Source organism: Oryctolagus cuniculus, chromosome 7, assembly GCF_964237555.1.
Source record: "Oryctolagus cuniculus chromosome 7, mOryCun1.1, whole genome shotgun sequence".
NCBI classification, from domain to species: Eukaryota; Metazoa; Chordata; class Mammalia; order Lagomorpha; family Leporidae; genus Oryctolagus; species Oryctolagus cuniculus.
The window spans coordinates 153,591,574-153,619,508 of record NC_091438.1 but is presented as its reverse complement, the minus strand read 5'-3'; the positions used below and the strand labels follow the sequence as shown (position 1 = coordinate 153,619,508).

The 27,935-nt window shown below is 62.7% G+C and overlaps 3 protein-coding genes across 3 annotated transcripts; 1 reads left to right on the top strand and 2 right to left on the bottom strand.

Annotated features, from left to right (window-relative positions):
• Nucleotides 1-103: 103 nt before the first annotated feature.
• Nucleotides 104-7,029, bottom strand: LOC138843172 (protein FAM131C-like). Its single transcript, XM_070076806.1, has 4 exons — nt 6,961-7,029; nt 2,667-2,702; nt 2,328-2,421; nt 104-324 (listed from the first exon to the last, which is right to left on the bottom strand). Exons 1-4 carry the CDS (start codon nt 7,027-7,029, stop codon nt 104-106), a joined length of 420 nt encoding a protein of 139 aa, XP_069932907.1.
• On the top strand, nt 6,754-19,813 carry LOC100343764 (chloride channel protein ClC-Ka). Its single transcript, XM_008249750.4, has 20 exons — nt 6,754-6,860; nt 7,458-7,564; nt 8,352-8,480; nt 9,218-9,346; nt 10,495-10,634; nt 10,965-11,042; nt 11,131-11,209; nt 11,679-11,804; nt 11,905-11,989; nt 12,064-12,165; nt 13,091-13,175; nt 13,431-13,604; nt 13,974-14,043; nt 14,211-14,321; nt 14,609-14,822; nt 15,588-15,721; nt 17,833-17,921; nt 18,035-18,118; nt 18,722-18,808; nt 19,392-19,813. Exons 2-20 carry the CDS (start codon nt 7,465-7,467, stop codon nt 19,437-19,439), a joined length of 2,064 nt encoding a protein of 687 aa, XP_008247972.3. The 5' UTR covers nt 6,754-6,860; nt 7,458-7,464; the 3' UTR covers nt 19,440-19,813.
• Nucleotides 19,814-19,996: 183 nt separating this feature from the next.
• Nucleotides 19,997-25,115, bottom strand: LOC138843198 (protein FAM131C-like). The gene is made up of 7 exons (XM_070076805.1): nt 25,063-25,115; nt 23,815-23,911; nt 23,463-23,556; nt 21,292-21,474; nt 20,968-21,078; nt 20,603-20,878; nt 19,997-20,376 (listed from the first exon to the last, which is right to left on the bottom strand). The coding sequence occupies exons 1-6, from the start codon at nt 25,113-25,115 to the stop codon at nt 20,604-20,606; spliced, it is 813 nt and encodes a 270-aa protein (XP_069932906.1). The 3' UTR covers nt 19,997-20,376; nt 20,603.
• Between the last annotated feature and the right edge of the window lie 2,820 nt (nt 25,116-27,935).

Sequence of the window (27,935 nt, the reverse complement as noted above, 5' to 3'; positions counted from 1 at the left end):
TCGGGGCTGCCAATCACACCCAGACACACCCACCCTGTGCCTTCTCTGCCCGCCCACACGGTGCCCATACAGTGAGCCCGCTCCCAGAGGCCCCACTCCACCCCTACAGAGCGGCCGGGCCCCCTCTCCCCTCCCCCTTCCCTCTGACCTCAGCAAAGCGGGCCTCCCCCAGCTCATCCGGGAGGCAGTGGTAGTCCTCGGCCGGGGACAGCTCCCAGCCCAACCGCTGGGCGCTCCAGCCCTTCCACTCGATGAGGTGGGCCACGCGGCCCCGTGCCATGGCCGTGGGCTTGGTCATGTGGTCCTTGATGCTCTGCACCACCCCTGGGGCATTGGGGACATTGGGGGACCGTCCTGATGTTACACCCTGCTCAGGTCTGCTTCCCAACCCCTGGAGTCTCTCCTTGGGGACATCAGGTGGCCCGTACCCCAATCCATCCATGCCTGAGTACGGGGGATGCCCTGTACCCCCTGCCAAGTGCCCCACAGGATTCCAGGGCCCACCCAGTCCCTCCCACCCCTCCCTTCCCGGGGCCTCCCAGGGGTGCACGGCCCCCTGGGCTCTGATGCCCCCCCACTCTGACCCCATGTCCATTTTCCTGCCCACTGTGGGCTCCTTACCTGACCGGATACAGCCCTCAGTGCTTTCTGACCAAGGTCACACCCTCTGCCCAGGAGACTGGCTCACGATCCCCCCTCCCTCCCGTTGGCCACTAAGGGGCACTTCGGAGAGGCCTCTCAATGCCTCAGTAGGGCCAGCTCTACAGAGTTGATACTTGGCTGGGGCAGCAGGCAGGGAAGCCTTCCTGGGAGAGGTGGCCTGGTGCTGGGTTCTGGAGAAGCCGGGTGTGGCACACAGAGGCAAGACCCGACACTCTGCCCGAGATGCCAAGGGCGGAGGCATGGAAGCGGCTGGAGGTGAGACATGGGGCAGTCCCAGCACTGGGGTGGCAGAAGCGGTTGGGTGCCCACCAGGATCACCCTGGGGCTGCGAGAGCCAGGCTGAGGGCTCAGATGGTCTCCTGAGAGCCGTGGGGAGCCACAGCACGGCCGTGAGCAGGAGAGCGACTGGCAGACCAGCTGTGGAGGAAGGACATGGCAATGAGAGGACTACAGGCCTGGGGTGGGGACAGGGGGACCCTGATGGACGACTACAGAGCCTCAGCAGGAGACAGGGTGAGGCTGGGGGGTGGGGAGGGGTGTGGGAGACTCCCTGGGGGAGACCAGTGGGTGTGAGAGGAGATGGCGAGATGTCATCAGGAAGGACCCAGCAGATCCACTACCAAGGCCAAGAGCAGCTCTGGGAGTCCCCTGAAGCCATGACGGCCTGAGGCCAGGAGGAATGAGATCATTTATGGAACCTGGGATGGTAGGGAGGGCAGAGCGGAGGAAGGGGTGAGCCCCTCTCAGATATGGGGAACAGTGGCAATCAGAGAGGGCTTTTGGAGGTGGTGGCACTTCACGCAGCCCTGGCAGGACAAGTGAAGTGAACAGTACAGATGAATGTGGAGAGGAGGGCAACCGGGGCCCTCAAGGGAGCTGTGAGGATCAGGTGCACTGAGCCGGCCGCAACTCCGAGGGGACCAGGCACTGCCTCGGGCCACACAGCGCAGAGCCGCAGTGGCAGCCCAGATCTCCCGTCCTGCATTCCCCAGGTGGGTCAGTGTCGCTGCTAGGGGCTCCCAATGCGCCCATCTCTGCAGAATCGTCCTCAGCTGATGGCGCTGCCCCACCCAGAGGTGCCTGGGAGTGGCAGATCCTTCCTAGGAGCAGCCGAGCACTGGCCCAGAAGACATCCCTGTCCAATCCGGGGTGCAGGTCTCACAGATGAGGCCAGAGAGGCCATAGGCTGCCTCTGCTGAGCCGTGTGCCCAGCCCCGCCCTCACTCCCTGCCGCTTCTCTCCTGAGCTGTCCCTCAGTGAAGTCCTGCACAGCCACATCTTTCTCAGGTCTGCTCTGGAGACAGCGCCCCAAGGGGACGTGGGCGGCAGAGGGGCAGGGAGACCAGGCCTGGCAACATCGGGGAGATCCTGGTCGCCCCAAAGTCCCACTTGGAGCCTGTGGTAGAAAGTGCTGGACTGAATCGGGGCAGCTGATTGGCTCAGCGGTTAACTCACTGCTTGGGACATCACCATCCCACATCAGAGGGCCTGGGTTCCAGTCCGGCTCGGATGCCCATGGCAGCTTCCAGCTGCAGTGCACCCTGGGAGGCAGCCGGGGCTCAACGGCCGCCACCTAGCTGCCATTCAGTTTTGTGCTCCCCAGGGCTGTGTCCAGGGTGGGCGGGGCCAGCTCCAAGGCCAGGGGAGGGGCAGCAGGAACCTACCCACGAGAGACGAGGTGGCCAAGGCAGCCACGTTGTAGTTGCTGGCGCAGGATCTGGAGTTGCACAGGTGGCCATTGGTGGTCTGGAAGCACCTCTGTAAGGGTGGGGGTGCAGCAGTGAGCAGGAAGGGGCAGACGCCACAGGACAGCCTCCACCATCGCCACCGCCATCACCCAGCCCACCCATTTTCCCTGGGCAGGGTAGGGGAGTGGGGGTAAGGCCAGTGAGATCCCACCAACCCCCTTCCAGGTCCACCGCTGCCCCTAGGGCTGGCAGGGCTGTGCCCGGGGTGATGGGTCCACGGCAGGTGGCTAGTCCAGGGCACAGCAAGGCACTGACCTGCCAAGGATCCCAACAGAAGTCCATCTGTTTGTCCTGCAACAAGAGGAGAGAGCAGGCAGGTTTGGCCACAGATGATGGCTGGAGACCCCCAGCCCTGCGTGGTGACCTGGGCTGGCCTTTGGTGCTCCCTACCACAGGCCTCCACACACGGGCTGCACCATGCAGAGAAAGCAGGGGGCACTGTGGTACCGCCAGGCGGGGCCATGGGTGCCAGCGAGGGACAGGACCTGGGTTTGTGCTCTGACTTTGCTACTTCCAAGCTGGGAGCAGACAATGCCCCAAACCTCACGGCTGGTGGTGGAGTGTGCACGGCACAAAGTAGGTAAAGACCCCCACCCCCAAATCCTGATGTGATGATGTCAGCGGGTTCGCTCAACCCACAGCCCCTGGGCAGGGCGGAAGTGAGGCGCCAGATTCACTAAGCAGTGGGGGCTGGAGTGAAGGTGCCGTCTGCAAGGCCAGGTTAATTCAGGTGGGAGTGCCTCAAGCTGGGGCTGTCTCCCTCTCTCTCTTTTTTTTAAGATTTATTTTCTATGTATTTGAAATGCAAAGGTACAGAAAGAGAGAGGTCTTCCATCTGCTGGTTCACTCCCCAAATGGCCACAACAGCCAGGGCTGGGCCAGGCTGAAGCCAGGAGCCAGGAGCTTCTTCTGAGTCTCCCACGTGGGTGCAGGGTCCCAAGCCCTTGAGCCATCCTCCGCTGCCTTCCCAGGTGCATTAGCAGGGAGCTGGATCAGAAGTGGAGCAGCCGGGGGCTGGCGCCGCGGCTCACTAGGCTAATCCTCCGCCTAGCGGCGCCGGCACACCGGGTTCTAGTCCCGGTCAGGGCGCCGGATTCTGTCCCGGTTGCCCCTCTTCCAGGCCAGCTCTCTGCTGTGGCCAGGGAGTGCAGTGGAGGATGGCCCAGGTGCTTGGGCCCTGCACCCCATGGGAGACCAGGAAAAGCACCTGGCTCCTGGCTCCTGCCACCGGATCAGCGCGGTGCGCCGGCCGCAGCAGCCATTGGAGGGTGAACCAACGGCAAAGGAAGACCTTTCTCTGTCTCTCTCTCTCACTGTCCACTCTGCCTGTCAAAAAAAAAAAAAAAAAAAAAAAAAAAAAAAAAAAAAAAAAAGTGGAGCAGCTGGGACTCAAACCAGCGCAGGCTTCCTCCCTGCCTCTGCCCTGGACTCCCTGCGGTCTACTGTGGCCCTACCCAACCCCAGTTTCCCTCTAACCCTCAGCCTGCTCCAGGCCGGAACCTGGCAGGACTCGGCCGCCGGCCTCACGCTAAGGTGGTGACCAGGGTCTCGGGCAGGCGAGGCCCTGGGCCCTTCTCCATTCCTGCCTTTCCTTCTCAGATCTGCACTGCCGCTTCTTCCATGGGCCCTGCTGGGGGCCTCCCCCCACCCCACCCTGGTCGGGAAGCCTCTGGAAGCCCCAGCCTGACCTCTCTGCCCACACCACCCCTGCCTGCTCCTGTGCCCCCATCTCCTCCTTCCCCTCCCCCGAGAGAGGCAGAGCTGCCCCCTCCAGGGCTCAATCCCAGGGGGAAGAGGGGGCAGGGCAGGGCACAGGTGAGGAGCAGGAGGGGACTGTGGCCCCTGGTGGTGATCCTGTATTGGAGCCCCTGTCGTTCCTCCCGGCAGAGGGGTTCTAGCAGGGCTGCTGGGAAGCCACCAGCCCTCAGGACAGAGGAAGGAGGGTGGGGGCGGGTGGGGGGCCCAGAGGGCCTCCAGGGACATGGGAGCCAGCAGCTAAATGCAGACACACTGTCACGGTGCTGAGGGCCTGAGTCACTGCTCCTGGATGCCTGATCCCTTTCCCCACCCCGCCCACCGTGCCCCTCCCCCTCCCCCTGTCCCGGAGGCGTCACCCACACCAATGCTGTGTCCTCTGGCTCTGGGGGTCAGGTGGGACTTGGAAAGGTCATCTAGGTCACCCCCCTGTCTCCGGGCATGTGTCTCCCTTCAGATCACAGGGCCAGAAGGCCTTGAATCCCACCTGCTGGGACCACCCCATCTCCCAGGGGAGCTTCAGCCAAGCACAGACTCTGCCCTCTGCACCCAGGCTTCTGATGTGGGTCCCGGGAAGCGAGCAGGAACCTGCTCCCCTGTGCCCCTGCACAGCCAGCCCCGAGGCCAGTGTGTGCAAACCACTTCAGAGCCCCGCTGTGTGCTGGGCTCTGCTCTGCACTCTGGGACTGGGATGCAGAGGCACCGACAGGCTGAGCTTCCGGCCTCTGCCAGGCACAGAGCGGAGACTGAGGCCCCTGTGGTGGAGGAGCTGGGGGTGGGGGCAGAGCTGCCCTGGCATTGAACTTGCTCTCACCCAACCGAGGAGGGAGGGGTTAGGACGGGCAGGAGGGGGTGATGGCTTTGAGAGGGACTCGCCCTGGGCACTGTGTCACCTTGGGCCCCTTCTGTTTCCTGGTGCTCCGGGCCAGGGGTTGGGGGTGTGGTCACGCAGGGCTGGCTGGAGACCGTGGCCAGAAGCTGCCTGTGACGAGAGCCTGGTGTTATGGTGTCAACAAGCCAGGTACTCTGTGACGGTTCAGTCAGTTGGCAATGGTGGATTCAGTAGCTGATGTCCCCCACACCACCCAAACATCTTTTTAATTTTATACTTACTTAATTGTTCATTTTATTTGGAAGTCAAAGAGGCATAAACAGATCTCCCATCTGCTGGTTCACTTTCCAGATGCCCACAACAGCCAGCCAGGGCTGAGCCAGACTGAAGCCAGGACACAGGAACCCAATCCAGATCTCCCATGTGGGTGGCAGGGACCCAAGGACTTGAGCCATCACCTGCTTTCTCCCAAGGTGTGCCATAGCAGGAAGTTAAATGGCTGGTGGAGCCAGGACTTGAACCCAAGACTCTGATAAGGGATGACCCAAACACCTGCACCTGCTCCTATGTTAAATTGACCCTGCCGGGCATCCTGGGTGGAGGGTGGCTCAGGGTCCCAGATTTGAACAAGTCACCATGGGGCAACCATGATTTGGAGAGGTAGCGTCGTCTGGGGTGTGGGGTGAGGGTGACTGTCCTATTTCCCTTGCCCTCATCTTCCAAAGGTGGCATCAGGTGCAAACCCTCTGCTTTGCGTCCAAATCATCGCCCTGATGATTGGGAGCTCAAGAAGCTTCCAGTAGGGGAAGAGCTGCACCGTCTAGCATCTGGGCTTGGCCTCTGCTGTGTGGTGTTGGGTGACTGAGTGCACCTCTCTGATCCCCTGTTTGTTATCTGACAAACGGTGATGCTGTCCCTGGCTACAAGGTGTGGGAGGGTGAAGGGAGCTGCAGAGGCAGGGCTCCCGGCATGCAGCTGGCACCCAAAACCCACGTGTGCCTTTGCCACGAGCCCTGTGCCCATGCTCCTGTCCTCTGTCTGGGTGAGACAGAGCCACTGCCCCTTGGACGCTGTGGTCTGAGTGCAGTTTGCTGAGCCTGGAGGCCCCGGCACAGAGATCGAGTCCGAGTTGCTGCCAGGTGCTGAGGCCACCACCATTGTCCTACCTGTGGGCCTCCTTCCTCCCGCTGAGCAAGGTGGGCCCTGCAGGCAGGGCCTGGTGTGCAGGGTGCAGGCTTGGGGTGGGCCAGACCAGGGTGGGAATCCTGGCCCTGCCTTCCGTGGCCATGACCTTGGACAAGCAGCCTCACTTCTCTGAATGCCATTTCCTTAAAATGGGTTAATTCTGCCCAACTTCTTGGGTTTCTGCAGATACCCAGGGTGGTCCTGGGAGGGCTGAGGGTCATGGCAGGCAGGGTCAGGGGTCGCCCCGCTCAGCTTTGCCTGTGTGTGTTCCCTGTTCCCTGCCTTTGCAAATGCCTTCCTTGCCGGCTCTGAGAATCCAGAGCCCTGAGCTAGAGGCCTGCCTCGAACCCCTCAGTGTCCTGCTCTGTGCACCTGCTTCCCCTCCCCCACCAGGCCACAGGAGTCTGTGGAGTCTGAGCAGGACCGCCTCCCTCCAATGCTCTGCCGCGTGGGGGAAGCCCCTGCTCCCCTCCCTCCTGGCAGCTCTGGCCTGCAAGTAATGGGCAGTTCTGGTTGGTTTGTCAAGGACATTCTTAATGACCAAGGTAAAACTAGGGCCAGGGTGGGGGAAGGGAGGGTTTTGATTGGTGGAGCACACACCTTCTAGGTGCTCAGAGCTGGAAGTGCACGGCTCTGCCAGAGGAGGCCAGCCTGGTCCCAGCAGAGAGCGCTGACAGGTAAAGGGGTCCTGGTGCGGGGGGGCGATGTGGGGTCATGAACTTGGATGATGCTGCAGCAGGCAGCACTGGAGGTCAGGGGCAGGAGCCGGCTCCTCACCTTGACCCTGGAGGTGTCTCCTTCTGGGCCTGGGGTTTCCTGCCTCTGTGGCCAAGGGGGCGTGGGCATGGGGACTCAGAGTTGTCCACAGGGACCCGTAGTGTTGGTGGCTCACTGCGCTAAGAGAGCTCAAACCATGGAAGCAGCCAAGTGACGTCCCTGGGGGGTGGGGGACGTGAGGGGCTCACAGAACAGGGCGGGGGCTCTGATCAAGGAACACAGGGGAGTGGAGGAGACGTCGTGAAACACTCGCCTCCCCCCACACCTGGCACACGCATGCACAGCCCCTCGGGGCAGCCCTCGGTGCCGAGGACTCACCCGGGCCGGCGTCTCCTCCTGACCCCGCACACGCACCACACACGTGGGGAAAACACCATCTTCCCCTCTACCTGGGGCAGAGCTGGGGCAGAGCCAGGAGGCAGGGAGCAGGCTCTGGTGCGGCTCACCGCGGGGGACTCTGTCAGTCTGTCTGTGTGTGTGTCTGTCGGCCCCACCAGGGTCCCCATGGAGGAGCTGGTGGGGCTGCGAGAGGGCTCCCCCGAGAACCCGGTGGCCCTGCGGGAGCTGTGGGGCCCATGTCCCCGCCTCCGCCGCGGCATCCGAGGTGAGAGCTGGGGCCCCTCCACTCCCCAGAGAAGACCCTCAGGTGCCTTCCCTGGCCAGGGCTGGGCAGGGGCCCCCCTCCTGCTTTCCACTCCCTGGGGACCTCACAGCCCAGAGTCTCAGGGTGGCAGGGACGGAAGGGCTCTGTCTGCCTGCCCTCTGTCTGGGTCACGTGTGGCTGGTGAGTGCCCTTCGGCCATTTCAGGATCCAGTGCACCACCCTTGCCCCTCACCCACTTGAGTGTGGGAGGGGTCCCGGGGTCAGCACCAGGCAAGCTGGAGCCACACAAGTGGCTGGGGAGCTGTGGACTCGGCACCGTTCTAGGAGTCCCAGCCCACATTGATCATTTTGGGACTAGACTCTCTAACCCTTCGCCAAGGGACAGAGATGGCAGGGACCCCAGAAAGATGCCAAGTCCAGCCTGGGGGCCGGGGGCCTTGCTGGTTCCGCTGTCCAAGTACAACGCAGAGAGCTGGCAGGACCCTGCTGCCCTGCTTGGGAAGCTGTACTGCAGGCGCCCCCCACCTCCCCGGCCCCCTTGGTCACTCTCCCAGGAGTCTCCCTGGAGGGGCAGAAATGGGGAAGGCAGACAGGTGCCACCCCCTGCACCAGCCACGGCTCCTGTTCTGTGTGTGGCGTTCAGGGTCATGCTGGACTCCACCACCCGCACCTGCCCCCCACCTCTCCCCGCCAGCGCTCTCCCTGCTTTGGGCTCATGCAGGCCTCCAGGGAATGCACTGGTCCAGCCCCCTACCTACCTGGGCTATGACCCGATGCCCCTGCCCAGGTGGCCTGGAGTGGCTGAAGCAGAAGCTGTTCCGCGTGGGTGAGGACTGGTACTTTCTGATGACCCTGGGGGTGCTCATGGCCCTCATCAGCTATGCCATGGATCTGGTCGTTGACAGTGTGGTCCGAGGTAACCCCTGGCAGGCACCCATCCCTGCTTAGTAACAGCGGCTCCAGTGGGCTCTCAGCGTTGCTGCATGGGCCTCCGCGTAGAGTGGGGTGGTCGGAGGGCTCTGGACGGGGAGCAGGGTGAGTCTGGTCCTGGCTCAGCTCCTGCCTCGCTGTGTGACCCTGAGCAGGCTCCTGACCCTCTCTGAGCCTGAGTCTCCTCTCCAGCACATTCGGAGCAAGCCCTCGATGACCCCAGAGTCCTGGCTGCTCTGGGCTCTGTGCCCCTCTTTGTGCCACTCCCACCCCTTCTGCACCTGCTGCCCTCAGCTCAGTTACCCTGTGGGAAGGGGCTTGTGAGACCACCAGGCGTAGCGTGTCCCTCCATACCCTTCAGCACCCTCTCCACCCTGAGGCCTTCCTGGAGGAGGGGGCAGTGGCAGGGAGAGTATGAGCCTCTTGCTCTCCTCCGACCATGAAGAACCCTAGCAGGTGCTCCACACCCCGTCTCACTTCCTCCTCAGGGATCTCTTCTAGCCCTCAGTGACCTTGTCACCAGCTCCTTTGACAGTCAGGGAAGGTGTTGCCCAAGGTCGTTGGACCAGGAAGCAGCTAGGAATCGGACCCCGGGCCCCTCTCCTGCCTCTACCTGGGGGTCTGCCCCATGCTGGGTAGCCCTTAGCCCCCATTCCTGCTCAGTAAGTGGGGACCTCAGTGTGTGGCCCCGAGGGCAGCTCCCTGATGCCTGGCCGTCTCCAGCGCACAAGTGGCTGTACCGGGAGATTGGGGACAGCCACCTGCTCCGGTACCTCTCCTGGACCGTGTACCCTGTGGCCCTGGTCTCCTTCTCCTCCGGTTTCTCCCAGAGCATCACGCCCTTCTCGGGAGGTGAGTCCAGCGTCGCCACGCCGTTTGGGTAACAGTCATCCCTGGTCAAACCTTCTCATGTCCATGGGCTGCCTGCTGCCCCCACTTCACAGCCAGAGAAGCAGGCCCAGAACAGGCGTGTTGGGTGCCCAGAGTCACTTAGCGAGAGGTCCAATGCTGACTCTGGGTCACTGTTGGCTCCGCCTCCTGTGGGCTGTGATCAGAGGACTGGGGACAGGTTCCCTTGGGGCTGGAGACAAAGCCCAGGGCCAGGGATGGTGTGACGGTAGGTGCACAGCTCCCCCCCAACCTCTCAACATTCCCCCAGCTCCAGCCCGAAATAGGGGACACAGGGAGGGGCCCAGAAGGGGCTGTCAGTGTGTCCTGAGTCCCCTTTCCTTATGGTGGGCCAGGCCCCGCTGTAGGGACATGGATAGCTCATATCCTCATCTCGGCTTTTATTTTTTTTAATTAATTTATTTGAAAAGCAGAGCCATAAAAGCGGGAAGAGGGTACAGAGAGAGGCCCAGAGAGAACGAGAGCGAGAGAGAGAGAGAGAGAGATAATATCTTCCATCCACCTATTTACTTTGCAAATGCCCACAGCAGTTGGAGCTGGGCTAGGCCAAAACCAGGAGCCTAGAACTCCACCCAGGTCTCCTCCACTGTCTTCCCAGGCACATTTGCAGGACTGGGTTGGAAACACAGCAGCCAGAACTCCATCCAGTACTCCAGTATGATATGCCACTGTCATAGGCAACAGCTTAGCCAGCTGTGCCAACCAGCCCCTAAAGAGTCCTTCTTCTTCTCTTTCTCCTCCCCGTCCCTCTCCCCCTTCCCACCCCCCACCCCCCGCCTCCTCCTCCTCCTCCTTCTTCTTTTAAGACTTATTTATTTGAGAAGCAGAGTCCCAGAGGCAGAGAGAGAGGGAAACAGAGAGAGATCTTGCATCGAATGGTTCATTCCCCAAATGGCTACAACAACCAGGACTGGGCCAGGCAGAAGCAGGGAGCTGAATCAGAAGTGGGACAGCTGAAACTTGAACCTGCTGGTCCTAGGGGATCAGGCACAGCAGGTGGCGTTGAACCCACAGTACCACAAAGCCAGGCTCTTCCTTAAGAGTTCTAATCTAGTGGTGCCTGGCTTGTCTCCCTGCCCACCACCGCCAAGGTTCTGGAGTCCCAGAGGTGAAGACCATCTTGTCGGGGGTGGTCTTGGAAGGCTACCTGGACATCAAGAACTTCGGGGCCAAGGTGGTTGGCAGCTCCTGCACCCTGGCCACGGGCAGCACCCTCTTCCTGGGCAAAGTGGTACGGACTGGACCGGCGGCAGCGCCCACCCCCACCGCCTCCCACCCCCGCCTCACTATGGCTGGGGCAGAGGGGCTCAGCCAATCCCTGCCTTGGGGGGCTCAGTGTTGGGGAAGAGGAGGTCCCAGCCCCAGAGGGGGACAAAGGCCATCTCAGGCCACCCTGGAATCTGGGGAGATGGGAGAGCTGGGTGTGGGGGAGGCTCCCTCTGCTGCCCTCAGACTGGGCTCAGGGGTGGACGAGGAGGTAGGGAGAGGGAACCGAGGAGGAAAGACAGGGCGGGCCGCCTCTGTGCCCCCTGCCCTGGGCCCACACCTTGCCCGGCCACAGGGCCCCTTCGTGCACCTGAGCGTGATGATTGCTGCCTACCTGGGGCGCGTGCGCACCAAGACCATCGGGGAGGCGGAGGTAACGGCAGGGGGGAGGAGAGGGCAGCGCCTGCAGGGGTGGTGGGAGGCAGGGCCCGGCTCTGAGCCCTGCACCTCCACTCCCCCAGAACAAGAGCAAGCAAAATGAGATGCTGGTGGCAGGGGCGGCGGTGGGCGTGGCCACGGTCTTTGCAGCCCCCTTCAGCGGTGAGACCCTCCCTCCCACCTTTCTCTACATCCTGGGACCCCCACGTGCCCTGCCTTCTATGGCTTGGCTGCCACCCAGGAGGGACCTGAGGAGGCATCAGGCTGCGTCCAGATCTCTCTGCTGTCCAGTGCGGGAACCACCACCCCAGGGCGCGGCCTCAAGTGCTAGGGGGTCACATTAGACAGACGTGTGCAGAAATCCGTTCCCCAGTGTGGCCCAGCCACGGGGCCTGGCTGCCGGAGCTGTAAGACTGGGCCACTCTGTCCCCACCCTGTGTGTGAGGAGGGCACAGTTCTAGGGTGCGACAGCGCCCTGCTAGGGGAGTCCACCCTACTCACCCTGGGCTCAGGACCCAAGGGAAGGGGTGTCCCTGCCAGTCCAGGCTGTAGAACAGAACAGGAGGGGCCTCAGAGCCCTGAACCATGGAATGGGAAGGCTGGGGTCCCCTGAGCCCAGTGCTGCCCCCAGGCGTCCTGTTCTGCATCGAGGTCATGTCTTCCCACTTCTCCGTCTGGGATTACTGGAGGGGCTTCTTCGCTGCCACCTGCGGGGCCTTCATGTTCCGGCTCCTGGCCGTCTTCAACAGCGAGCAGGGTGAGCCACGTGGGTGCCTGGGTGGGGGACTTTCTCCTCCCTCCGTCGCCTCACCCTCCCCCCTCAACCCATCCCTTCCTGCCTGCCCCCTCCTGCCCAGAGACCATCACCTCCCTCTACAAGACCAGCTTCCCGGTGGATGTCCCCTTCGACCTGCCGGAGATCTTCTTCTTCGTGTTGCTGGGGTGAGCAGGTGCCTCGGGCCCCCTGAGAGCCCCTGGGCTGGGGAGGGGTGTGGCCTCACTCCTCTCGTCCCCAGGGCCATCTGCGGCGTGGCCAGCTGTGCCTACCTCTACTGCCAGCGCACCTTCCTGGCCTTCACCAAAACCAACAAACTCATCTCCAAACTGATGGCCACCAGGTGGGCCTGGCAGGGCTGGGCCCCTCGCAGACCCCCAGCCTCATGGAGAGAAAGCCCAGCCAACATGAGCCCCTGCCCCCTCGCTGAGCCCCAGCCCCTGCTTAGCCTCACCCCGTGGGAGCTGCGTTCCCTCATCTACACCGCCTGCTCCCTGGCTGTGCCTCCAGCCCCTTCCTTTTTTTTTTTTGTTTTTTGTTTTTGTTTTGTTTTTGAAAGGCTGAGTGGACAGTGAGAGAGAGAGAAAGAGAGAAAGGTCTTCCTTTTGCCGTTGGTTCACCCTCCAATGGCCGTCGCAGCCAGCGCGCTGTGGCCGGCACACCGCACGGATCCGATGGCAGGAGCCAGGTGCCTCTCCTGGTCTCTCATGGGGTGCAGGGCCCAAGCACTTGGGCCATCCTCCACTGCCTTCCCGGGCCATAGCAGAGAGCTGGCCTGGAAGAGGGGCAACCAGGACAGAATCTGGTGCCCCAACCGGGACTAGAACCCGGTGTGCTGGCGCCGCAAGGCGGAGGATTAGCCTGATGAGCCATGGCCCCGGCCAGCCCCTTCCTTTAACCCCTCCTCTCACTGGTGTCCCACCCCCAATTGTCCCCTGCTCCACAACCTTGATGCCCTGACCTGGCATTGGCCAGCCCTCCTTCTGTCCCAGCTAGCAGCCCAGCCCCGCCCTGGCCTGGCCAGCTCGGGCCTTCCCACCAGCCTGCTGCTGTCCCTAACTCTCATCAGCCCTGACAGTGGCAGACTGTCCCTAGCGTCCTCCCTGGAGGTCCCCGAGACACGCCCCCTCCCATCCTGCCTCGCCCCTTGTGGGCCTGGGCATCAGCACCCAGGGTGGTGGCGTCTGCTCTTGTCTGGCTCCGCCCCTCTCCCCTCCATGCAGTGGGGAAGTGGAGTCAGCCCTGGATCTCCTTCCCCATCCCAACAGCAAGCCTCTGTACGCGGCCCTGGCGGCCACGGTTCTGGCCTCCATCACCTACCCCCCCGGAGTGGGCCGCTTCATGGCTTCTCGGGTGAGCTGAGCCTCGGGGGCGATGGGAGTGGGGACCCCAGGTTGCCCCTTAGTGACCTCTGATGGTGTCTACACCCATGAGCAGGGAGACGCCCGCCTGGGCGGCATTTGCAGGGGGGAAAGGCAGTGCGGGAGGTCACAGCCCTCCCCCAGGGCCCCAGCTGGGGGGCTGAGTGGGACTGGACGTGGCCCCCGGAGGGGCTGGGTAGCAGGGGCCGGGGGTCTGGTCAGGCCCTGGCGCAGACTCCGCCCCCAGCTGTCCATGAGGGAGCATCTGGACACGCTGTTTGACAACCACTCGTGGGCGCTGCTGACCCGCAACTCGTCCCCACCGTGGCCTGCGGAGCCCGACCCCCAGCACCTGTGGTGGGAATGGTACCACCCCCGCTTCACCATCTTCGGGACCCTCGCCTTCTTCCTGGTTATGAAGGTGGGCACCCAGGGCCTCCGGGGGAACACAGCTGAGACCCGCTGGGGTCGTTTGGGGGTTGCAGCATGGAGTCGGCCCTTCCACCTACACTCCCTGACTGCCTCTTTCCCTTGCCTCAGTCTTCTCATCTTTAGAGCGGGCCAGCTACTGTGTCTACCCCAAAGGGAAGGCTAAGGAGTAGGACAGCATTGGCTTGAAGCCAGGCCACAGCGAGCGCTTTACCAGGGGAGGGTCCTGGCCCTTCCGTGCAGCCCCGACCCCAGATGCCGGTGCTGGGTCGTGCCTGGCCGCCCTCCTGCCCACTGCCCAGTCTCCTCTTGCCTGTGCCTTGCCGGCTGCCTCTCACTTCTGCCCCTCCCCTCTTCACAGTTCTGGATGCTGATTCTGGCCACCACCATCCCCATGCCCGCTGGCTACTTCTTGCCCATCTTCATCATTGGTGAGTCTGGGGCGCTGAGAGTTGGGGAGATTCAACATCTCTAGTGCAGATCCAGAGACCTGCGTCACCTGCTACCTCCCAGGATGGGACCGCGATGGTCCCCAGGATGGAGGTCGTGGGGGTCCAGTCCGCACGCTGCCCCTTCCTCACTCTAAGTCTGTGTCCAGGAGCTGCCATTGGGCGCCTCTTGGGGGAGGCCCTCTCTGTCGCCTTCCCTGAGGGCATCGTGGCTGGAGGTGTCATCAACCCCATCATGCCCGGCGGCTACGCCCTGGCGGGTGAGTGGTCAGCTCCCTGCTGGGCGGGCTGCACAGAGAATCGGCTGGCAGTGCTGCCGGGGTCTCTGAGCCGCCCGTCTGTTCCCTAAGCCCCATCACCCTACAGCTCTTGTCTGGTCCCGATTCCCTATCCCCTAGCTTCTCTCTCCCCTCTCAGCCAGCTCGGGAGAGAGGACACTTTCAGCCTGCACCGTTCCCCCCCAGCCCAGGACCGTGGCCGAGCCAGCCTTGTCCTCCACGGGACAGCGGGCCCTGGTCTCAGGCTTTCTGCCCTGCCTGTCCCCCAGGGGCTGCGGCCTTCTCAGGTGCGGTGACCCACTCCATCTCCACGGCGCTGCTGGCCTTCGAGCTGACCGGACAGATCGTGCACGCCCTGCCGGTGCTCATGGCTGTGCTGGTGGCCAACGCCATCGCCCAGAGCTGCCAGCCCTCCTTCTATGAAGGCACCATCATTGTGAAGAAACTGCCCTACTTGCCATGGATTCGGGGCCGCGTCATTGGGTGAGTGGATCCGCCCGAGGTTAGTGGAGGTGGATAGTGGGGTGCACCCCCATTGGACTAGTCCCCAGCCCTACAGCCGACCTTGGATAGGTGCATCCCCACAGCCAACCTTAGATAAGGGGCACTGGGAAGTCTGATGCCGCTGCCCTCTGCTCTCCACTCTCCACAGCACCCCACTTGCCCCATGAAGAAGCTGGGGCTCAGAGAGTGCCTGGGTCTTGCTCCAGGCCCCACGGGGAGTGAGCAACAGACATGACAGCCCCCTGGCCTCTCCCAGTCCTGGTCTGCTATTTTCCCTGGGATGTTAGGAGCCAGAGATGGAGCCGGAAGGGAAACCGGCTGTGAGGTCCTCACTGGGCCACTGTCGGCCCAAAGAGTAGAGCTAAGAGGCTCCGGGAGGCCCCGGGTCCGAGGCCCAGCTGGCAAGCTGCCACCTTGCTGCAAACCTCAGCTTCCCCACCTGTAAATTGGGCTGGTGACTCAGTGGCTTTGAAACTTTCAACCCCCCCCCCCCATCTAACTTTGCTGCAAATGAGATTCCCCAGGGAGGCCACAGTGCAGCTTGTCCCGGGCAGGGGCTGGGACTCAGATCTGGGCCGCGCTGGCCCAGGGTCCTTACCACCGTGGGGCTCCTGGAACCGCTCATCCAGGAACCTCTTTGCCCACCCTTGAGGACCTCGGGGCCTGGCCAGCTCACCTCCCCGGGTACCCTGCTTCGTCCTGGACCTGGGACCCAGGGCCTGATGGGAGCTCCTCTGCCCCCAGCTCCCACCGCGTGATTGTGGAGCACTTCATGCGCCGTGCCATCAGCACGCTGGCCAGGGACGCGGCCCTGGAGCAGGTGGTCAAGGTGCTGACCTCCACGGACGATGCCGAGTACCCCCTGGTGGAGAGCACAGGTGCCCGGCCCGGGGTGGGGACGGTGGCCGGGGCTAGGGCTTCCCCCTGCCTTCTTCCCAGAGTCCAGAGGGTCAGGCCCAGGAAGGACAAGCAGAGGGCTCGGTCTGCACCTGCGTCCAGGCCCCGACGTCGACGCTGTGTGAGCCTGGGCGAGTGCCTTCCCCTCCCCCTCTCCCAGCCTCAGCTCCCTCATCAGCAACAAGGAAACAGGCCCTCAGGGCCTCGGCATGGGCGACACGTCCACCTGCCGGTGACAGTGTTTGTGGCCTCTGACCCAGGCTGGGGCTTCTGCTGGTGGGGACACCACTAGGGTCTTCCAGAAGCTTCCTCTTGAGATCTCCCTCAACCTGCACAGCAGTGGGGGCTCACCCTGATGCCCACCCCTGAGAGCCAGAGCCACCTGGGAGCTGCAGAACTCAGGGCACCGCTGCTCCTCCGTGGTTCCCTCACCTGCACACAGGGATCCGTCCAGAGGGTTCCCGAAACCCCAGGCAGGCCCCCCGCCCACCTGTACGTCGTGCTTCAGAGCTCTGCACCTCGAAAGTTGCGGCCCGTGAGCGAGCTGCCAGGACTTCGCCTCCCGGGACAAAGGAGGAGCTGTCCTCGGCTCAGCTCTCTGCTGAGTCACAGGAAGCACCGAGCTCCCGAGCAGCTCAGGCCTGGGCTGTGGGTCCACTGCCCACCCAAGGACAGCTTTCCTTATGATATCTGTTACTTACTCATGTATTTATTAAGGTTTACTTATTTGAAAGAATTACAAGGTGTGGGAGAGAGAGAGAGAGAGGGAGAGAGAGAGATCTTCCATTTGATGGTTTACTCCCAAATGACTCTAACGACCCGGTTGGGCCAGGCTGATGCCAGGAGCCAGGAACTCTATCTGGGTCTCCCGTGTGAGTGACAAGGGCCCAAGCACCTGGACCATCTTGCACTGCTCTCTCAGGCCCATTAGCAGGGAGCTGGACCAGAGTGGAGCAGCAGGGACTCAACAGGCCCTCCTGAGGGGTGCTGGGAAGGCTCAGCTTAACACTTTGCACACAGTGCTGGCCCCAGCTTTGTTTTAAAAGGGCAGACACATGAGGCCAGCGTTGTGGCATTGCAAGTGAAGCCACATCCCATAAGAGACCCTACTTCGAGTCCTGGCTGTACCACTTCTGATACGGCTCCCTGCTAATGGCCTGGGAGGGCAGTGGAAGATGACCCAAGTGCTCAGGTCCCTGCACCCACGTGGGAGACACAGAAGAAGCTCCTGGCTGCCAACTTCCGCCTGGCCCAGCCCTGGCCATTGCAGCTACTTGGGGGAGTGAACCAGAAGATAAAAAATATCACTCTCCCTCTCTAATTATGCCTCAGAAATATAAAAATAAATCTTTAAAAAAATGAAAGGGATGGGCACATTTATCTGTCTTGTATGTAGCTGGCGCCTCCCACCCAAACACTGGTGACCTCCCTGTCTGCCGGGGAGAAAGGGCTGCGTCTGGCCTGATCGTGTGCCCGCGTCCCCGTCTCCATCCTTGCCCAGTGACGGTCAGTAACTACTGCACACTGTCGTACCGTAGTAGGTCTTAAGAGTCGCTTAGGATGCTTTAAAGTATATGGAGGGTGTGCGCAGGTTCTGTCCAAACCCCGCGTCATTTTACGTAGGGGGCTGGAGCGTCTGGGGGTTTGGAACTGGAGGTGGTCCTGGACGGACCCTCTCAGACACTCAGGACAGACGCCGTGCTGACAGCCCCAGTGCTGCACACGGGAGGGCGCTAGGCCGCAGTGTCTCCTGGGTTCCTTCCAGAACTGGGCTGAGCCAGTGCTGACAGCCAGATGTCCCCAGGCTGGTGGCCCTGCAGAACGGAGAGTCCCCACGGGAGCAGACTGCCCCTTGGCCCCGCCTACCACACCTCCACATTGGATGCTCAGTGACCTTGGGCATGACAATCAGCAGCGCTGTGCCCCTGAGGCTCAGTTTGCTGTCCTGTCCAGTGGGTGAGAGTCGTTCCAATGGACCCATAGGAGAGACAGGGCAACCCCAGCACGTGGGTTCTTGGCACATAGTAGGTGCTGCGTAGATGGAGTTATTCTGCATAATGCGCCTCTCCACCCCTCCCTGTGCACCTGCTAGAGTCGCAGCTCCTGGTGGGCATCGTGCAGAGGGCCCAGTTGGTGCAAGCCCTCCAGGCCGAGGCACCTGCCAGGGCTTCAGGACAGCAGGTGGGTATGTGTGAGGGTGGGCAGCAGAGAGGTGAGGGGAGAGGCAGTCTGGAAGGGGCTGCCCGGGGACAGGGGGCTGGTGCAGGTACCCATCTCCCTGCCCCCATCCCCAGCGCTGTCTCCAGGACATCCTGGCTGGGGGCTGCCCCACGGAGCCAGTGACCCTGACGCTGTCCCCTGAGACCTCGCTGCACCAGGTAATGGGGAGAAGTCAGGAAGTGGAGGATTAGGGGGTCAGCCAGGACCCTGGGGCAGAGAGCAAGGGCCGGCAGGGAACGAGGGCTCCAGCCTCCCCTGCTACACTGTGTTGCTCCGTCCCCCTGGCCTGCTTCCTCATTGGCAGACTGTGCACAGCAGTGCCCGCCCTGTGCCCCGACCCCCAGGGTGGCTGGGGTGACCCAGAGACACTACTAGAGGGGTAGAAGCGGCACAGAAGCTCTTGGGGTTTTGGGGGTAGACATTGGGTACAAGTGTTGCATCACCACACATGGGAGTCCCTTTCCCATCCACTTCAATCTCCCTGTGTGATCGCAGGCACGTTACCGACCCTGTGAGGACAGAGCCCGGCTCTCAGGTGGGCCAGGGGCAGAAACAGGCCAGGCAACCTGGTGTGGGCGCACACTCTCTGCTGAGGTCCTTCCACCCAGGCTAGCACAGCCCATGTGCGGACTCTGGGGCCCCCTGGTGGTCATAGTGAACATTGCCCGCAGGTCCCTGGTTCCTGGCAGAGATTTAGGGGTGCAGCCAGAGGGATGGCTGGGCGCCCCGACCCTCCAGTGTTTCCTGACACCCCCTTGCAGGCACACAACCTGTTTGAGCTGTTGAATCTTCGATCGCTCTATGTGACGTCCAAGGGCAGAGCTGTGGGCTACGTGTCCTGGGTGGAGGTACCAGGGGGAGCGGGGCGGGGTGTGGGGGGGAACTCAGAGAAATCTTTTCCTTTTTTTCATTCTTATTTATTTATTTTTAAGCCGGAGTGAAAAAGGAAGAGGGTCGGGGGGGAGAGCTTCCATTCACTGGATGCTCCCCATCATGGCTACAAAATGCAGAGCGGGGCCGGATGAAGCTGGGAGCCAGGAAGTCCACCTGGGGCTCCCATAGGGGTGGGCAGGTACTCAGGACTTGGGCGATCACCTGCGGCTCCCCAGGCGCATCAGCAGGGAGCTGATATGACGCGGAGTTGCTGGGGCTCGAACCAGCTCTGTGATATGGGACACAGCACGTGTCCTGAGGATACTGAGGGACTCCCCTTCCTGGCTGGGGGGCACAGCAGCCTGAGTGCCCTGACCTGGTCTTGTGGCCAGCAGCCTCACTGCCACTCCCTGGTGCCAGTGATCCCATCTGAGCAATGGGGAGGCACCGCTCTAGCCGTCACCAAAGAATCCAGCCCTGGGGAAGTCAAATGACGGTGGAGCCCCCGCTCTCGCCTGCCCTGCAGCCTCCCTCCCCACTCCCTGTGCTCTGTTCTAGCTGGAGAAAGCAATCTCTGCCCTGACGAACCCACCGGCCGCCAAGTGAGCTGCCCCGCACGAGGAGGCAGGACACCCCCTGCGCTGGCGACTGTGGCGTCCAGGAGCCGGTGTCCCTTCTCCAGTCCCGACTGTCCCCACCGCTCCATCCTAGCTCACCTGCTCGGCATGGCAGCAGCCCTAACCCAGCCCCGACAGGAGCCCCACTTTCGCCCCGTGCCATCTTGGGGGACACCAGCTCCTGCCTTGAAGCACGGAGCTCAGAGTGCGAGGGAGGGGGAGACCACGCCAGGGCAGCGCCCAGGGAGCAGGTGCTCGGCTCATGGCTGCGGAGGCTGGCGGGCGCCGTCGGCAGGGGCAGGCCTGGAGGTCCTCGGGGATGGGTTGAGGTTCCCGAGAGAAATAAAGCTGAGCCCTCCCGGAGCCGCAGCTCCTCCCTCACTTGAGCTCCAAGGGGCGTCCTCCATGGGGCCTGTCCTGGCTGGGCGGCAGCAGGTGGAACAGCTGTGTGTGTGCTGGGGGCCAGTACTCTCCCCTCGGTCCCACCAGAACCCCTGCCCAGGGGCCCAGGCACCCGCCTTCCCCAGCAAAGACCAGCCAAGTGCATGCAGGTGAACCCACCGCTTTAATACCAGGGCACCGTGAGGACGACGAGGGTGGCAGTGGGGGCACCGAGGGAGCAGGTTTGGGACGGGGAGAGCCAGGTGGACACTCCAGACACAGAGACGCTCTGAAGGTGCCAATGAGCAGGGGCTGTGCCTCCAGGGAGGCGACCTCATCTTCCCTAGGGAGCAGGTGCACAGGCGGGGGACTGAGCCCAGGGTCAAGGCAGGGTCCCCAGCCCCACTCCTACTGGGTCTCTCTGTCCCCACGAGGCCATCGGCCTGGGATCCTGGCAGCAGCGTCTCTGGGGGCCATGGCCCCAGCATCTGTCGCTGTCCTTGAGCTCCCTGAAGACAAGGGGCAAGGGGCAGTGCCCCCTGAGCCTGGGAAAGACGGAGAAGGGGGACTCAGGCTGCCTCTGATGGTCGGGTCCACCGAAGCACAGAGTGACCCACAGGAGCGCCAGCCCTCATCCCTGCCGCCTCCTCCCTGAGCCTGCCCCAAGAGGTGGAGAGCTGCCCAGCGGTGTTCCCAGAGTCCAGATGTGCCTGGGCTACGGACTGGCCAAGGTCACGGTGTGGGCAGGTGCTGGCCCCGTGAAGCCCCCACCTCAGTTATAGAAAACCTCGTCTTCCTCTTCGGAGAGGGAGCCGCTGTCCACCGAGGGGAGCGACCCCTGCAGGCAGCCCCCTGCCTCAGGCCCCAGGCCCCCGGGCAGCCGCTGCCGGTGCTGCTGCTCAGGGCTGGGGGGCTGGGGGCTGGCGGGGGCATCGGGGGAGGGCCACTCATCAGGGGAGTGGCCAGGCGAGGTGAAAGCCAGGAGGCTGTCAATGGGGAGTGGGTCCATTTTACAGATGAGAAAACGAAGGCTGGGGAAGGAAGGGTCTTGCCTGCGTCACACAGCCTGGGGTGGCCGCAGGCCTCTGGCCTCAGTTCTGCACCACCCACCCCAGCCCAGGCCCCCCGGGCTGTACCCTGGAGCTGATCCGTGTCCTGGGGGCTGGTCTCGAGGTGCAGCTCCTCACCGTCCAGCGAGGACCAGGCGCTCAGCGTGGCTTCTGTGATGGCAAACTGCTCGGCGACCCCTGGGGACAGTGGGGTATGGGCAGGTGGGGGGAGCGCTGGCACCAAGACCGGCTGAGGGGCCATCTCTCAGGGCTGCCCATCCATGCCCAGCCACCCACCCCGTGCCTTCTCTGCCACCCACACGGTGCCCATACAGTGACCCCGCTCCCAGAGGCCGCACTCCACCCCTGCAGAGCGGCTGGGCCCCCTCTCCCCTCCCCCTTCCCGCTGACCTGCTGCAAAGCGGGCCTCCCCCAACTCATCTGGGAGGCAGTGGTAGCGCTCGTCCTCGGCCGGGGACAGCTCCCAGTCCGACCGCTGGGCGCTCCAGCCCTTCCACTTGATGAGGTGGGCCACGCGGCCCCGTGCCATGGCCGTGGGCTTGGTCATGAGGTCCTTGATGCTCTGCACCACCCCTGGGGCATTGGGGACATTGGGGGACCGTCCCGACGTTACACCCTGCTCAGGTCTGCCTCCCAACCCCTGGAGGCTCTCCTCAGGGTCATCAGGTGGCCCGTACCCCAATCCATCCATGCCTGAGTACGGGGCAGCCCTGTACCCCCTGCCAAGTGCCCCACAGGATTCCAGGGCCCACCCAGTCCCTCCCACACCTCCCTTCCCGGGGCCTCCCAGGGTTGCATGGCCCCCTGGGCTCAGATGCCCCCCCCATTCTGACCCCATGTCAATTTTCCTGCCCACTGGGGGCTCCTTACCTGACCGGATACAGCCCTCAGTGCTTTCTGACCAAGGTCACACCCTCTGCCCAGGAGACTGGCTCACGATCCCCCCTCCTTCCCGTTGGCCACTAAGGTGCACTTCGGAGAGACCTCTCATTGCCTCAGTACGGCCAGCTCTACAGAGTTGATACTTGGCTGGGGCAGCAGGCAGGGAAGCCTTCCTGGGAGAGGTGGCCTGATGCTGGGTTCTGGAGAAGCCGGGTGTGGGCACACAGAGGCAAGACCCGACACTCTGCCCGAGATGCCAAGGGTGGAGGCATGGAAGCGGCTGGAGGTGAGACACGGGGCAGTCCCAGCACTGGGGTGGCAGAAGCAGTTGGGTGCCCACCAGGATCACTCTGGGGCTGCGAGAGCCAGGCTGAGGGCTCAGATGGTCTCCTGAGAGCCGTGGGGAGCCACAGCACGGCCGTGAGCAGGAGAGCGACCGGCAGACCAGCTGTGGAGGAAGGACATGGCAATGAGAGGACTACAGGCCAGGGCTGGGGACAGGGGGACCCTGAGGGACCACTACAGAGCCTCAGCAGGAGACAGGGTGAGGCTGGGGGGTGGGGAGGGGTGTGGGAGACTCCCTGGGGGAGACCGGTGGGTGTGAAAGGAGATGGCGAGATGTCATCAGGAAGGACCCAGCAGATCCACTACCAAGGCCAAGAGCAGCTCTGGGAGTCCCCTGAAGCCATGACGGCCTGAGGCCAGGAGGAATGAGATCATGTAGGGAGGGCAGAGCGGAGGAAGGGGTGAGCAGTGGCAATCAGAGAGGGCTTTTGGAGGAGGTGGCACTTCACGCAGCCCTGGCAGGACAAGTGAAGTGAACAGTACAGATGAATGTGGAGAGGAGGGCAACCGGGGCCCTCAAGGGAGCTGTGAGGATCAGGTGCACTGAGCCGGCCGCAACTCCGAGGGGACCAGGCGCCACCTCGGGCCACACAGCGCAGAGCCGCAGTGGCAGCCCAGATCTCCCGCCCTGCATTCCCCAGGTGGGTCAGTGTCGCTGCTAGGGGCTCCCACTGCGCCCATCTCTGCAGAATCGTCCTCAGCTGATGGCGCTGCCCCACCCAGAGGTGCCTGGGAGTGGCAGATCCTTCCCAGGAGCAGCCGAGCACTGGCCCAGAGGACATCCCTGTCCAATCCGGGGTGCAGGTCTCACAGATGAGGCCAGAGAGGCCACAGGCTGCCTCTGCTGAGCCGCGTGCCCAGCCCCGCCCTCACTCCCTGCCGCTTCTCTCCTGAGCTGTCCCTCAGCGAAGTCCTGCACAGCCACATCTTTCTCAGGTCTGCTCTGGAGACTGCACCCCAAGGGGACGTGGGTGGCAGAGGGGCAGGGAGCCAGGCCTGGCAACATCAGGGAGATCCTGGTCACCCCAAAGTCCCACTTGGAGCCTGTGGTAGAAAGTGCTGGAGCCTGTGGTAGAAAGTGCTGGACTGAATCGGGGCAGCTGATTGGCTCAGCGGTTAACTCACTGCTTGGGACATCACCATCCCACATCAGAGGGCCTGGGTTCCAGTCCGGCTCGGATGCCCATGGCAGCTTCCAGCTGCGGTGCACCCTGGGAGGCAGCCGGGGCTCAACGGCCGCCACCTAGCTGCCATTCAGTTTTGTGCTCCCCAGGGCTGTGTCCAGGGTGGGCGGGGCCAGCTCCAAGGCCAGGGGAGGGGCAGCAGGAACCTACCCACGAGAGACGAGGTGGCCAGGGCAGCCACGTTGTAGTTGCTGGCACAGGATCTGGAGTGGCGCAGGTGGCCACTGGTGGTCTGGAAGCACCTCTGTAAGGGTGGGGGTGCAGCAGTGAGCAGGAAGGGGCAGACGCCACGGGACAGCCTCCACCATTGCCACCACCATCACCACCGCCATCACCCAGCCCACCCAGTTTCCCTGGGCAGAGGCAGGGGGATTGGGGTAAGGCCAGTGAGATCCCACCAACCCCCTCCCAGGTCCACCGCTGCCCCAGGGCTGGCAGGGCTGTGCCCGGGGTGATGGGGTCTGCGGCAGGTGGCTAGTCCAGGGCACAGCAAGGCACCGACCTGCCAAGGATCCCAACAGAAGTCCATCTGTTTGTCCTGCAACAAGAGGAGAGAGCAGGCAGGTTTGGCCACAGACAATGGCTCGAGACCCCCAGCCCTGCGTGGTGACCTGGGCTGGCCTTTGGCGCTCCCTACCACAGCCCTCCACACACGGGCTGCACCATGCAGAGAAAGCAGGGGGCACTGTGGTACCGCCAGGCTGGGCCATGGGTGCCAGCGAGGGACAGGACCTGGGTTTGTGCTCTGACTTTGCCACTTCCTAGCTGGGAGCAGACAATGCCCCAAACCTCACGGCTGGTGGTGGAGTGTGCACGGCACAAAGTAGGTAAAGACCCCCACCCCCAAATCCTGATGTGATGATGTCAGCGGGTTCGCTCAACCCACAGCCCCTGGGCAGGGCGGAAGTGAGGCGCCAGATTCACTAAGCAGTAGGGGCTGGAGTGAAGGTGCCGTCTGCAAGGCCAGGTTAATTCAGGTGGGAGTGCCTCAAGCTGGGGCTGTCTCCCTCTCTCTCTTTTTTTTAAGATTTATTTTCTATGTATTTGAAATGCAAAGGTACAGAAAGAGAGAGGTCTTCCATCTGCTGGTTCACTCCCCAAATGGCCACAACAGCCAGGGCTGGGCCAGGCTGAAGCCAGGAGCCAGGAGCTTCTTCTGAGTCTCCCACGTGGGTGCAGGGTCCCAAGCCCTTGAGCCATCCTCCGCTGCCTTCCCAGGTGCATTAGCAGGGAGCTGGATCAGAAGTGGAGCAGCTGGGGGCCGGCGCCGCGGCTCACTAGGCTAATCCTCCGCCTAGCGGCGCCGGCACACCGGGTTCTAGTCCCGGTCAGGGCGCCGGATTCTGTCCCGGTTGCCCCTCTTCCAGGCCAGCTCTCTGCTGTGGCCAGGGAGTGCAGTGGAGGATGGCCCAGGTGCTTGGGCCCTGCACCCCATGGGAGACCAGGAAAAGCACCTGGCTCCTGGCTCCTGCCACCGGATCAGCGCGGTGCGCCGGCCGCAGCAGCCATTGGAGGGTGAACCAACGGCAAAGGAAGACCTTTCTCTGTCTCTCTCTCTCACTGTCCACTCTGCCTGTCAAAAAAAAAAAAAAAAAAGTGGAGCAGCTGGGACTCAAACCAGCGCAGGCTTCCTCCCTGCCTCTGCCCTGGACTCCCTGCGGTCTACTGTGGCCCTACCCAACCCCAGTTTCCCTCTAACCCTCAGCCTGCTCCAGGCCGGAACCTGGCAGGACTCGGCCGCCGGCCTCACGCTAAGGTGGTGACCAGGGTCTCGGGCAGGCGAGGCCCTGGGCCCTTCTCCATTCCTGCCTTTCCTTCTCAGATCTGCACTGCCGCTTCTTCCATGGGCCCTGCTGGGGGCCTCCCCCCACCCCACCCTGGTCGGGAAGCCTCTGGAAGCCCCAGCCTGACCTCTCTGCCCACACCACCCCTGCCTGCTCCTGTGCCCCCATCTCCTCCTTCCCCTCCCCCGAGAGAGGCAGAGCTGCCCCCTCCAGGGCTCAATCCCAGGGGGAAGAGGGGGCAGGGCAGGGCACAGGTGAGGAGCAGGAGGGGACTGTGGCCCCTGGTGGTGATCCTGTATTGGAGCCCCTGTCGTTCCTCCCGGCAGAGGGGTTCTAGCAGGGCTGCTGGGAAGTCACCAGCCCTCAGGTCAGGGGAAGAGGGTGGGGGCGGGTGGGGGGCCCAGAGGGCCTCCAGGGACACGGGAGCCAGCAGCTAAATGCAGACACACGGTCATGGTGCCGAGGGCCTGAGTCACTGCTCCTGGATGCCTGATCCCTTTCCCCACCCCGCCCACCGTGCCCCTCCCCCTCCCCCTGTCCCGGAGGCGTCACCCACACCAATGCTGTGTCCTCTGGCTCTGGGGGTCAGGTGGGACTTGGAAAGGTCATCTAGTCACCCCCCTGTCTCCGGGCGTGTGTCTCCCTTCAGATCACAGGGCCAGAAGGCCTTGAATCCCACCTGCTGGGACCACCCCATCTCCCAGGGGAGCTTCAGCCAAGCACAGACTCTGCCCTCTGCACCCAGGCTTCTGATGTGGGTCCCGGGAAGCAAGCAGGAACCTGCTCCCCTGTGCCCCTGCACAGCCAGCCCTGAGGCCAGTGTGTGCAAACCACTTCAGAGCCCCGCTGTGTGCTGGGCTCTGCTCTGCACTCTGGGACTGGGATGCAGAGGCACCGACAGGCAGAGCTTCCGGCCTCTGCCAGGCACAGAGCGGAGACTGAGGCCCCTGTGGTGGAGGAGCTGGGGGTGGGGTCAGAGCTGCCCTGGCATTGAACTTGCTCTCACCCAACCGAGGAGGGAGGGGTTAGGACGGGCAGGAGGGGGTGATGGCTTTGAGAGGGACTCGCCCTGGGCACTGTGTCACCTTGGGCCCCTTCTGTTTCTGGTGCTCCGGGCCAGGGGTTGGGGGTGTGGTCACGCAGGGCTGGCTGGAGACCGTGGCCAGAAGCTGCCTGTGACGAGAGCCTGGTGTTATGGTGTCAACAAGCCAGGTACTCTGTGACGGTTCAGTCAGTTGGCAATGGTGGATTCAGTAGCTGATGTCCCCCACACCACCCAAACATCTTTTTAATTTTATACTTACTTAATTGTTCATTTTATTTGGAAGTCAAAGAGGCATAAACAGATCTCCCATCTGCTGGTTCACTTTCCAGATGCCCACAACAGCCAGTCAGGGCTGAGCCAGACTGAAGCCAGGACACAAGAACCCAATCCAGATCTCCCATGTGGGTGGCAGGGACCCAAGGACTTGAGCCATCACCTGCTTTCTCCCAAGGTGTGCCATAGCAGGAAGTTAAATGGCTGGTGGAGCCAGGACTTGAACCCAAGACTCTGATAAGGGATGACCCAAACACCTGTACCTGCTCCTATGTTAAATTGACCCTGCCGGGCATCCTGGGTGGAGGGTGGCTCAGGGTCCCAGATTTGAACAAGTCACCATGGGGCAACCATGATTTGCAGAGGTAGCGTCGTCTGGGGTGTGGGGTGAGGGTAACTGTCCTATTCCCCTTGCCCTCATCTTCCAAAGGTGGCATCAGGTGCAAACCCTCTGCTTTGCGTCCAAATCATCGCCCTGATGATTGGGAGCTCAAGAAGCTTCCAGTAGGGGAAGAGCTGCACCGTCTAGCATCTGGGCTTGGCCTCTGCTGTGTGGTGTTGGGTGACTGAGTGCACCTCTCTGATCCCCTGTTTGTTATCTGACAAACGGTGATGCTGTCCCTGGCTACAAGGTGTGGGAGGGTGAAGGGAGCTGCAGAGGCAGGGCTCCTGGCATGCAGCTGGCACCCAAAACCCACGTGTGCCTTTGCCACGAGCCCTGTGCCCATGCTCCTGCCCTCTGTCTGGGTGAGACAGAGAGAGCCACTGCCCCTTGGACGCTGTGGTCTGAGTGCAGTTTGCTGAGCCTGGAGGCCCCGGCACAGAGATCGAGCCCGAGTTGCTGCCAGGTGCTGAGGCCACCACCATTGTCCTACCTGTGGGCCTCCCTCCTCCTGCTGAGCAAGGTGGGCCCTGCAGTCAGGGCCTGGTGTGCAGGGTGCAGGCTTGGGGTGGGCCAGACCAGGGTGGGAATCCTGGCCCTGCCTTCCATGGCCATGACCTTGGACAAGCAGCCTCACTTCTCTCAAAGCCATTTCCTTAAAATGGGTTAATTCTGCCCAACTTCTTGGGTTTCTGCAGATACCCAGGGTGGTCCTGGGAGGGCTGAGGGTCATGGCAGGCAGGGTCAGGGGTCGCCCCGCTCAGCTTTGCCTGTGTGTGTTCCCTGTTCCCTGCCTTTGCAAATGCCTTCCTTGCCGGCTCTGAGAATCCAGAGCCCTGAGCTAGAGGCCTGCCTCGAACCCCTCAGTGTCCTGCTCTGTGCACCTGCTTCCCCTCCCCCACCAGGCCACAGGAACCTGTGGAGTCTGAGCAGGACCACCTCCCTGCTGTTCTGCTGGGAGTGGGAAGTACCTGCTCCCTCCCTCCTGGCAGCGCTCCCTCCCCGGATTCATTTGCCCTGGGGACATCAGTGCTCAGCAAGTCTCAGTCGTCTGGGGCAGTTCTGCTTGGTTTGCCAAGTACACTCTGATTGGCCTCAGGAAATGCAGAATTGGGTGGAGGAGGGGGAGGGTGTTGATG